General features: G+C 42.6%; 1 protein-coding gene across 2 annotated transcripts in view; it reads left to right on the top strand.

Annotated features, from left to right (window-relative positions):
- Positions 1-12599, top strand: part of KIAA1671 (KIAA1671 ortholog) — a 261817-nt gene that overhangs the window by 106110 nt on the left and 143108 nt on the right. Inside the window, exon 5 of one of the 2 annotated variants that reach the window (XM_075830747.1) lies at positions 4875-4997. The exons of the other annotated variant lie outside the window; for it this stretch is intronic. Within the exon in view, the coding sequence (XP_075686862.1) occupies positions 4875-4997 (123 nt within the window). The remainder of the gene's footprint in view (positions 1-4874; positions 4998-12599) is intronic. 2 annotated transcript variants of the gene reach the window in all.

Consider the following 12599-nt stretch of genomic DNA (forward strand, 5'->3'; position numbering starts at 1 on the left):
TTTGTGGAATTAGGATGTAAAAATGAAAATCTTTTTTTTTCATATAAAATGTAGAAATCTTCAATATGTACAAAGCATAAAGAAGAAAAACCACCCCAACGTTTGAATAGCAATTCCTCCCGATAACGATAATACACCCTTATGTGGTTGTAAACTGCTATTTGGACCCACGGCAGGGCTCAGAAGGGAAGGAGCACCATTTCGCTTTTGGAGCTCAAGTTTTGCTGGAATGGTTTTCGGGTGCCATGTCAAATTTGCAAAGCCCCTGCGGGACTAAACCAGTGTAAACCACCCAAAAGTGACCCCATTTGGACTACACCCCTGCAGGATTTTATCAAGGGGTATAGTAAGCATTTAGACCCCAGAGATTTTTTGTGGAAATTTGTGGAATTGAGCCGTGAAAATGAATATCACATTTTTTTCCACTAAAATGTTGACATTTTTCATTTCTACAAGTGTTAAGGAAGAAAAAGCACTTCAAAATTTGTAAAGCAATCTCTCTCGAGTACGGCAATACCCCAGCTGCTGTTTGGATACACGGCAGTATTCAGAAAGGCAGGAGCGCTACTTGGCATGCATATCTTTTGGGTGCCATGTCGCATTTGCAAAACCCCTGCGGGACCAAATTAGTGGAAACCCCCCAAAAGTGACCCCATTTTGGAAACTACACCCCTGAAGCAATTTATCAAGGGGTATATAGTGAGCATTTTGACCAGAGTCTTTTTGCAGAATTTAGTGGAATTATGCTGTGAAATTGAAAATTACATTTTCTTCTGACAAAACTTGGAAATTTTCAATTTTTACAAGGAATAAAGGAGAAAAAAACACCACAATATTTGAAAAGCAATTTCTCCCAATTACGTTAATACCCCATATGGGGCCATAAACTGCTGTTTGGATACACGGCAGGGCTCGCAAAGGCAGGAGCGCTATTTGGCATTCAAATTTTGCTGGCTTGGTTTTTGGGTGCCATGTTGCATTTGTAAAATCCAGAGGTACCAGAGTTCAGTGGAAGCCCTCAAGAAGGGACCCCATTTAGGAAACTACACCCCTCAAGGCATTTATAATTTGCATGGACGTATGACAGGGCTCAGAAGTGAAGAGCACCATGCATTTTTGAGGCCTATTTTGGTGATTTTCACAGCATTGGCCCACAATTGCAGGGCTCTGAGGTCAAATGGCAAAACAAACCCCCTATTTTGGAAACGACACCCCTTAAGGCATTTGAAGGGGTGTAGTGAGCAAATTAATGTGCAGCGCGGATGGTGCAAAGTGAAAATTTTCTCCCTGATATGCAGTTTTAGTGCACAATATGTTGCTGCCCAATTTGTGCCACCGAAGACAAATACCTCATAAAATGTTAGGCGGGTTCTCACGAGTATGGCGATACCATATATGTGGACGTAAACTGTTTGGGCACGCTGTAGGGTTCAGAAGGGAGGCAGCGCCGTTTGGCTTTTGGAGCGCAGATTTTGCTTGGTAATAGTTCTGTTTGGGGTTTTACTGGTATTTCAGTTTATAATGTGAGGGCATATGTAAGCTGTGCGGAGTACATCAGGGAATAATAAAAGGGTAAAATAATGGGGTAAATTAAATAATAATCCGCACATGTGTGGCTGGTGTCGCACTAATAAATGGTGTCCAATCTTATCTACTTTTGGAAAACACTGCACATTTTGTGTTGTCATATTCTGGGAGCCAGAACATTTTTTTACTCCACCGGAGCTATCTGAGGGCTTATTTGTTGCGAGACAATCTGTAGTTTTCATTGGTACCATTTTGGGGTACACGCAAATTTTTTGATCACTTATTAATTCCATTTTTTGGCAAGCAAGGTGGCCAAAAACTATCAATTATGTCCATGTTTTTTTTATTTAATATTTTTAAAAAATTTATTTTTTACCCACGTAGTGCAATGCATTAGAGCTATCAGTCATTTACTGACAGCAAGCCTATTAGGTCCTCTCTCTCTGGACGGGGCCTAATAGGCTATCGTACATGGCAGACCAGGAGGCCATTTTTAGGTCTCCGGTTGCCATAGTAATGATCGGCATCCTCACGTTCGCATCGTGTTGATGCCGATCGCTACAAACTACCAAGATGCCACAATCGCTTTTGATCGCGGCATCTAAGCGGTTAATGGCAGGGATCGGAGCTAGCTCCGTTCACTGCCGTTATAGCATGGTGTCAGCTGTAACATACAGCTGATACCGGTGGCTGATGTCGCAGGCTCCGCTCCTGAGCCTGTATCATCTTTCATTCGTGGCTGGAAGCCTTTTAATCCCCCACCCCCCCTTTGGGCGGGACCTAGCAGGCATCTGTACTTGGCAGACCAGGAGGCCATTGTTAGGCCTCCGGTCCGCTGGAGCAGTCTTCGGAACCCCCGCAATTTCATTGCCGGGTTCAGATCTGCTTGTAAACACCATAGATGCAGCGCTCGCTTTTGAGCGCTGCATCTAAGGGTTTAATTGGCCATATCGGAGACTAGCTCCGGTCCTGGCCATGCAGCGGAGTGTCATCTGTCATATACAGCTTCTGAGCCTGCATCAGCAACACAAAGTACCAGTACGTTGTGTTGTGTTAAGGGGTTAAGGTTTTATTTTTTTTTACATTGTGTTTGGGAAAAGGTTTTTTTTTTTTTTTTTTGTTCTTTTTAACATTGAAGATTTTTTTAAAAAATATCTTTAACTGTATTTGATAACTTTTTTTTATTAGTCCCCCTAGGGGGCTTGAACCAGCGATCGTTGGATCTCTGGCATATTATTTTGCAATGCTAATGTATTGCAGTATATCTCTATTTTGACAGGCTCCTATCAAGCCCTGTAATAGGGGTACAAAGATGGCAGACCTGGGGGTCTTTATTAGGCCACGACTACCATCGGCATTGCGTCGCGGCTGGGGGGGGGGTGGGTGATGGGCCGCTGGACGGGGCAGCTCCCTCTTTCTAACTTCTAAGGTGCCGCAAACGCGATTGACCGTGGCATTTAAGGGGTTAAACGGGCAGAATCAAAGTGATCTTTGAAATTGCCCGTTGCAGTGCGGTGACGGCTGTATTACAAGGTCCTCACCGGCTAAGTATGGAGCGAATGAGCTCCATACTTCCCTTTAACGCGTATCACGTACAGTTATGTGATAATGCATTAAGGTGTTAAATGCCCTTTAGTACTCTTTGCTGCTGTAAATAAATGTGTGTGTTTGTATAGATAGATAGATGGTGTATTATTTATTTCTCGTTGCCTATATGGTGGCAACATAACACACACACACAGTCAAGAGGCGAGGCGTGATAGTCCCAAAGAGGCCAATATACGTAGATCTAAGTAATTTGAAAACGGTGGTCAGGGCGATTGCAAGGATCTAAAATTGGGTCAGGAGCCCCAAGGCATATGTTTTGCTCCTCCCCCCCCCAAAAAAAGGGACAAAAGCATAGCTATAAAACAGCATTTAGGACCCGATAGGATTAGATGCACCACCTCATCAGTACACTGTCCTTGGATACTACTTTTTTAATAAAACCTATATACATAGATACAATGCATTCGGAAAGTCTTCAGACCCTTCCAATTTTGTTATGTTGAGGCCTTGTGCTAAAATTCCCCAACATTCTGACAGTGAATACAGAATGTTAGTAAGTTTTGCTGGTTTATTGAAAAGAAAAAACATAAATATTGCATTGACATAAGTATTCAGAACCTTTACTCAGTACTTAGTTGAAGCACCTTTAGCAGCGATAAGTCTCCAGTCTTCTTGGGTATGATGCCACATGGTTTGCACACCTGGATTTAGGAATTTTCTGCCATTCTCTACAGATCCTCTCAAACTGTCAGGTTGGATGGGGACTGTCGGTGGACTGGCATTTTCAGGTCTCCAGAGATATTCGATTGGGGTCAAATCAGGGCTTTGGCTGCACCACTCGAACATTCACAGAGTTGTCCTTAAGCCACTCCTGTGTTGTCTTGGCTGTGTGCTTGGGGTCGTTGTCTGGTTGGAAGGTGAATCTTCGGCCCAGTCTGCGGTCCAGAGCACTCTGGATCAGGTTTTCATTAAGAATATCTCTGTACTATGCTCCATTCATCTTTCTCTCAACTCTGACCAGTCTCTCTGTCCCATCCACTAAAAAACATCCCCACAGAATGATGCTGCCACTACCATGCTTGACTGTAGATATGGTATTGGGCAAGTGATGAGCAGTGCCTGGTTTCCTCCAGACATGATGCTTAGAATTGAGTGCCCCCACTCAGTATTGGTGCCGTTTAGTGCCCCCACTCAGTATTGGTGCCGTTTAGTGCCCCCACTCAGTATTGGTGCCCTTTAGTGCCCCCACTCAGTAATGGTTCTTCCTTTAAGCCCCCCTCGGTTATGGTGCCCATTAATGCCCCTACTCTGTAATGATGCCCCCTAAGTGCCTCTACAAAGTAATGCTGGAATCCCCTTGGTGCCCCATCTCCAGTAATGCTGCCCCCATAGTGCCCACTACACAGGAATAGGCCAATAAAAAATAAAACTAATACTCCCCTAGCCCCTAACTGAGCTTCTCAGTCTCTTCAGGCATGCAGCCTATAAGACGCTGGGACAGGATCTCTGCGCAGGCCGATATGATGATGTCACTGCATCATGCCAGCCTGCCCAGGGGTCCTTTCCCAGCGTTTCACAGACTTCAGGCCTGAGGACGCAGATGCTGTTGAAACTAACAGTCGCGTGGAGATCCAGGACATCGGTCAAAAATCCGGGGCTTGTGTCCCAGATGCCTGATGCTAGCGCTTTGCACTAATGGGCTAGCGACATTCCTAAGGGTGGTGTTTTCCCATATGTGGTCTTGTGGAGATATTTTTGTTTATTTTGTGATAAGCTTATAATTCGGCTTTATTTTTTAGGAACTTTACAAAAAAGAACTGAAACCGCGTCCAACAAAAATCAGAGAGGTGGATTTTGTCACAGATCTGTCCCGGAGAGAGAGTCTAAATAGTCACAATGAGCACACAATAAGCGCAAATAAGGTGGGTTTTTGGTTAATGTTTTTCTTATAGTGTGGTATTCGTTATAGAAAGTCTTTCTTTCTATAGATGCAAATACAACTTATTTGCAGTCCCACGCATCAAAAAAAATTTAGTCTTTAGGGTGTATTTAGATGTGCATATTTTGTTGCGTTATGTAAGAAGTTTTGTCATAGTTTTGATGTGTTTCTCTTGTGGTTTTGTATTTTATTTTTTTTTGTATCCCCCTCCCTGCTGGAACAGTGCTAGACACTGACTGACCATTGACAGGTCTGTCAAGCAATCATGGCCAACAATCATCACCGACCGTGGTACGACCCATCCTATGGATCCCCCACTTATCATGGGGGTTCGACCAGGCTGGATGACTGATTGGTGGCACCCTTATCAGGTCATCACATCCCTGCATACGTAAGGGAGTTAGACCGAACTGCTGGATATGGGCATGTCACAGAATAAGCTGGTCCTAATTAATCAATAATAGGAAAAGTGGTTGATATGTATGCTATGATATATATATATATATTCCAAAGTAGTAACTGTTTTAAACTTTATTTGCTTATATGTACACTAATACCAAAGTAAAGGCAAGTGTTTGCGTGGCGTAAAAGTTAAAAATAAATAAAATAAAGATAAAAAAAGTAAAACAGGCAGTCGCCAAAATGTGAATTTTTTTTCACCAGAATACTTTGGGTAATAAATCCCCCCCCGCCCTTTAGAGTCTTCAGAACAGAAATTCTCCTACTTTTACCTGACATTCCTAGCAGGGACTGTATGTTAAAGGGGATTTATGCTTTGGACAACTGCTTGTGAGAAGTTGTTCATAACAGCTAGTTCAGTCTTGGACTTTGATCATCTTGTGTATGATTACATCTTTAATAGCTGCTAAAGGGGTGTCCCCAATATGGGAAGGTATTGTCCAAACTAGTCAGACTATTTTAAGAGCCTGGTATATGTATAATCTGTATCGCTTACAACCTACGAAGTGGAAAACTTTTTTTTGTAAAGGTTTTGTATACTTAAATTTAAAAAAAAACAACACATTTTTAACCTGGGTTCTGACCGATAATAAAAAAAAAACAACAACTTGCGATATATCCTGGTACAGAGACAAATATAGTCTGGTGAAAGAATTCGCAAATCAGCTGTATACACAGTTTTGAAGGTGTCAAGGATACTCGTCTGCAACCAAGTATGTTAATACAGTTCTAGAATACACAACCTCCTACACACAAAGAACAGCATGTGGCACATCTCCACCAACCCCGCCCCCTGGAAACCATTGTATGTTACATCATGGTAATCTGAGTATAGTTGAATCACTCGCCAACGAAAAAGGTGGCCTGGAAGGAACAGCCCGTCACATCAAGCCAGGATGATCATATGTTTTTCAATTTATGTGGGCGCTTTCTAGACATATACAATATTTTGTAAAAAAAGGCACAGATTTACTAGGCCCATTCAATGAGATAACAGTGTTTCAGTAGATTTCCATTCCATTATTGCCACCTTCTTGGCACAGAAGAGCAAGATACGAAAAATTACCTTTTATAAGGTCCTTGAACTACTTCATCTATAATTACTAGGAGGCATATTTGAGGGGAGAGGATCCTGATAAACCTCTAAATGAAACTGCATAAAGAGTATAATTTCAGTTCAATATAGGGTTAACCAGGGGCAGGACCAGAAAGCATGAATTAAGGTCCCGGTGGAGGTACCACCCCGAAAACAGAGTTATAGACACCCATCTTCAGCAGTCTAACAGGAGTGTAGTAAACCCTGTGGATAAACCCTAAAGCCCACTACAGTGGGCAGGAAAGAGTCTACTTATTCTCCCCGGTCATTATCCCCTAGCTCACAGTCCTGTCCCCTCCCCCTTCATTTAGTCATGGTTTTAGCAAATCGCTTTGTTATGCTGGATTGCAACAGCTCATAGATGTGTCTTCAGGAGACAGAAGTTTCTCCAGCTTAGAAGAAGCCAGTGGCAGTTGAAGGGATCTTTTCATGAATTGCGTGTCAAAGCTGAAGATCTTTTAAACCCTTTGCCTAGAACCGGCCTACTGGATGGTACAGCAGATGAGAAAGGTGGTAATTTTGCCACAAAGGAGTGTAGGAATAAAAATTGCTAAATCTAAATAAAGCACTAGCCACGGTCCATGCCTGGGCCACATCTTTCGATAGAAGTAGGTGAGGCCTACAGAGGGTCTTATATTGGCAAGCAAAATTAGAGAGAGGCAGGCACCATACAGTCCAGTAGCAGAATTGCTGTAATGAGTGTCAATACACTAATTAGCATAACCCAGTTAGGCAACTAATAAATAGTATCTCAAATTAGGGGCTGCGAGACCGCCCATATCTTTAGAAGCCTGTGGTTTTGCCAGGCTTAATCTGGGCGTCTTTCCTTGCCAATAAAAGCAGCAAAGAATACAAATTACGCTCTAACAATAGGAAGGGGAGCTGGACTAGCATGAAAGAGGTACACAACTTTGGTAGGTAAATCATCTTCAAGATGTTTATCCTACCTATCAGAGATAAAATAAGGGTATTCCAAGCTATGAATTCCGTTTTAGTAGCCTCAACGAGAGGATCCAAATTCAGCTGTCTGAATTGCTCCAAGTCAGGGGAGATATGAATTCCTACGTATTTAAATTGGTTGACACAAAGCATGTCCGTAGGTAGAGAAAGTGGAGAAGTGCTTGTGCCCAACAGAGAAAAGAGGATTGATTTAGCCCAATCTATTCTGCATATAGAGAGACTTTTTTTGAAGATTGAGCCACTTGGAATACCCTTGAAAAATTGGGATTAACAAATGCCTACGGGTAATGGCTCTATTGTCAGACCGAAGGGGAGGAAGGGTGCACCCCTGTATTGTGCCCCTCCTCAGGGCAAAGGATTCTGAGATGTCTAAGTTAGTACGAACCTTAGCAACAGGGGAATTATAGAGTAATTTCACCCAAGATAAGAATTTGGAACTTGTATTAGGCTTGGTCAACAACTCCCAAAGATTAGGACCATTCCACAGATTCGAAAGTTTTGCAAATATCTAGAGACCCATCTCAAAATCTGGGGTTCCATCTAGCTGGACTGCATATATAGGTATTCAAAGTCATCTTATGTCTGGCTTTATCCGGTATAAACCTGGTTTGTCCAGATGGTTTAAGGAGAGGCATATATGGTTGTGTTCAGATGGCACTGGTTTCTTTGGGTGCTCGAGGTAGGGTCCCAACCCGGGTATAGGTTAAGAATTTGTACTCGGCACACCTTGCTTGTGTTACAAAAATATATTTTTATTTTTATTATGGATGCCAGAGGCTGTATGTGCGACGTCGACGTTTCGAAGCTTTACGAAGCTTTCCGTCGGAACGGAGCCCTGACAGACAAGTAAACCATAGATCGACTATGCTATTGATTCTGTCACAACAGAGACAAACTGAAACCGTTGGCGCCGGATCAGTCACCATTTAAATCAATGGTGATGGAAAAGGCAACCTATGGTTACCGTTTGTGCTTGTCAGGGCTCCGTTCCGACGGAAAGCTCTGACGGAAAGGAGACCTAGTGCAGATGTGAACACAGCCTAATAGGTACTAGCCTAATACAAGATCCATAGTGTAAATAGTAAAATGACTCATTTACACCAATAGCTTAGGGTGCCGTTACATGGCCAGATTTTACGCTATGTAATTGGGCACTGATCAACATTACAGCATGTCAATCAGCGCTCGTTAGCTCCATTTTCCTTTGTGCAATTATCGCAATGTATGGGGATAAACGTTCGTTACTACGATTGTTTGTTCTCGTGCATTTGCATCTTGTTGGCAGTACATCCCATATTTGCACAGGGAGCTGACTAGTGACCATGTTTTGTTCGCAAACGAGATTGCAATCAGCCGCTCGTTCGTTCGTTCGTTCGTTCGTTCGCTGATTTCTGCCCTGTTTATACGTTTGATAATTACCCGGGCCAATGCAGCCTTTACTGTCTATATGTGCTGATTTCTGAATTCATAAGCAGAATCAGTGGGCAGAAGAAGCAATGCAGGTTTAGTTATCAATGATTCCTAAGAAAACATACATGCATTCATATTAAATGATGCAAACAAAATTTACCTTAACCCCTTAACGCTATGTCACGCAAAAGTACGCCACGGACATTGTCCTTTTAACGCAAACTGATGGACTATTACGCCATAGTGTTAACTGGGTACTGTGTCTGCAGATGTGTCTGCAGAAACAATTTTATAGCAGTGATAGCTTAACGCCAGGAGCTAGCCTCCAATCCGGCCGATTAACCCCTTAGATGCAGCGCTCAAAACCGAGCGCTGCATCTATGGAGTCTACAAGCAGATCGGAACCCCGCAATAAAATCGCGGGGTTCCGTTGACTGCTCCGGCAGACCGGAGGCCTAAAATGGCCTCCTGTCTGCCAAGTACGCTTGCCTGCTAGGTCCCGTCCAGAGGTGAGGTCTAAAAGGCATCTGGCCGCAGTAACAAGATGGCTCAGAAGCGGAGCCTGCGCCATCAGTCGCCGGTGTCAACTGTATGTTCTAGCTGTGCTGTGCTGAGCTAGGTCCGATCCCTGCCATTAACCCCTTAGATGCCGCGATCAAAAGTGATCGTGGCATCTTAGTAGTTTGCAGCGATCGGCATCGACACGATGTGAACGTGAGGATGACGATCGTTACTATGGAGGCCTAACAATTACCTCCTGGTCTGCCACGTACAACAGCCTATTAGGCCCCGCCCAGAGATGGGACATAATAGGCTTGCTGTCAGTGAATGACTGACAGCTCTAATGCATTGCACTACATCGGTAGTGCAATGTATTCGAGTAAAGATCAGAAGTGCAGGTCGTCAAGTCCCCCAGTGGGACAAAAACAAAAGTTAATAAAAATGTTGAATAAAAGTGTAAAAATAAAAGTTTCAAGTTAATAAAAACACAAACTGCATTTTTTTCCCTATAATAAGTCTTTTATTATAGGAAAAAAAAAGTACACATATTTGGTATCGCCGCGTCTGTAGCGACCCAATCTATAAAACTGTTATTTTTCCCGCACGGTGAACACCGCAAAAAAATAAATAAACAATGCCATAATCGCTATCTTTTTTTTTTATCACCACCCCTCCCAAAACATGGATTAAAAGTGATCAAAAAGTTGCATGTGCCCCAAAATAGTACCAATAAAAACTACAACCCGTCGTGCAATAAACAAGCCCTTACACAGCCTTTTTTGACTGAAAAATAAAAAAAAGTTCTGGCTCTCAGTATACAGTGATACAAAATGTGCAGTGTCCAAAAGCGGATCGGGCACCATTTATCAGTGCGACACCGGCCACACATCTATGTATTATTTATTTACTGCATTATTATATCCTCATTATGCCCTGATGTACTCCGCACAGATTACATATGCCCCCACATTATAAACTGAAATACCAGTAAAACTTCCAAACAGAACAACTGCCAAGCAAAATCTGCACTCCAAAATCCAAGTGGCGCTCCCTCCGTTCTGAGCCCTGCAGCGTGCCCAAACAGCAGTTTACGTTCATGTATATGGCATCGCTGTACCCGGGTGAACCAGCTTAGCCGTTTACGAGGTGTGTGTCTTTGGTGGCACAAGCTGGGCACAACGTATTGTGCACTAAAATGGAATATCAGTGGAAAATTGCAATTTTCACTTTGCACCAACCGCTGTGCATTAATTACTAATGAAAAAACACCTGTGGGGGTCAAAATGCTCACTACACCCCTTAAAATGCCTTAAGGGTGTAGTTTCCAAAATAGGGGTCACTATTAGAGGGTTTGTTTTACTATTTGACTTCAGGGCCATGCAATTGTGGGCTAATGCTGTGAAAATCGCCAAAATAGACCTCGAATACGCATGGTGCTCTTCACTTCCAAGCCCTGTCATAGGTCCAGGCAAATGATAAATGCCTTGAAGGGTGTAGTTTCTAAAATGGGGTCACTTCTTGGGGGCTTCACAGTACTCTGCTACCTTTAGGATTTTGCAAATGCGACATGGCGCCCAACAACCAATCCAGCAAAATCTGCGTTCCAAATAGCGCTCCTGCCTTTCTGAGCCCTGCTGTGTGTCCAAACAGCAGTTTATGACCACATGTGGGGTATTGTCATACTCGGGAGAAATTGCTTTGCAAATGTTGGGGGATTTTTCTCCTTTATCCCTTTTGAAAATGAAACAAAATCTTTTTAGTGGGAAAAAAATGTTGATATTCATTTTTACGGCCTAATTGTAATAAATTCTGCAAAAGACCAATGGGGTCTAAATGCTTACTATACCCCTGGATAGATTTCTTAAGGGGTTTAGTTTCCCAAATGGGGTCACTTTTAGGGGGTTCCTACTGTTTGGGCCCTGCAGGCACTTTGCAAATGTGACGTGGCACCCGAAAACCATTCCAGCTAAATTTCAGCTCCAAATGGTGCTTCTTCCCTTTTGAGCCCTGCAGGCCGTGTGTTCAAACAGCAGTTTATGACTACTTATGAGGTATTGCTGTAATTGGGAGAAATTGCTTTTCAAATGTTGGGGTGCCTTTTCTCCTTTATTCCTTGTAAAAATTTAAAATGTCCACGTTTTCTCAGAATAAATGTAGCTTTTCAATTTTATGGCCTAATTCCACTAAATTCAGCAAAAAACCTGTGGGGTCAAAATGCTCACTATACCTGTCCAGCAAAATTTGAGCTCCAAATGGTACTCTTGCCATTCTAAGCCCTGCCGTGGGTCCAAACAGCATTTTATTACCATATATGGGGTATTGCTGTGCTCAGAGGAGGTTGTTTTACAAATGTTGGGATGCTTTTTCTCTTATTTATTGTGAAAATGGAAAAATCAGAGCTAAAACTACATATATTTTTTTAGAAAAAAAACCTTAGATTTTCAAGGCCTAATTCCACTAAGTCAGCAAACAAACTGTGGGGTGAAAATGCTTACTATACCCCTTGATAAATTCCTAGTGGGGTGTAGTTTTCCAAATGGGGTCACTTTTGGGGGTTTTCCACTATTTTGGCCTCACAAAGGCATTTCAAATGCGACATGGCACCTGAAAACCATTACAGCAAAAAGCCAAAGGGTGCTTCTTCCCTTTTGAGCCTTGCCGTGTGTCCAAACACGAGTTTAAGACCACATATGGGGTATTGCCGTAGTCGGGAGAAATTGCTTTTCAAATGTTTTTCTCCTTTTATGCCTTGTAAAAATTGAAAATTTCTACGTTTCATTGGAAAAAATGTAGATTTTCATGTTCACGGCTAAATTCAGCGGAAAAAAACGGTGGGGTCAAAATGCCCACTATACCCCTTGATAAATTCCTTGAGGGGTGTAGTTTGCCAAATGGTGTTTTTTCGAGGGTGTTTCCACTGTTTTGGCCTCACATAACCTCTACAAACACAACATGGTGCCTAAAATATATTCTAATAAAAAGAAGGCCCCAAAATCCTCTAGGTGCTTCTTTGCTTCTGAGGCCTGTGCTTCAGTCCATAAGCACACAAAGGTACCGTGGGATATTTATAAAAACTGTAGAATCTGGGCAATAAATTTAGAGTTGTATTTCTCGGGTAAAACTCTTCTGTTGCAGAAAAAAAAAGTATTAAAAATGAAT

The sequence above is a fragment of the Rhinoderma darwinii genome, chromosome 1 (assembly GCF_050947455.1).
Source record: "Rhinoderma darwinii isolate aRhiDar2 chromosome 1, aRhiDar2.hap1, whole genome shotgun sequence".
Taxonomy (NCBI): Eukaryota; Metazoa; Chordata; class Amphibia; order Anura; family Rhinodermatidae; genus Rhinoderma; species Rhinoderma darwinii.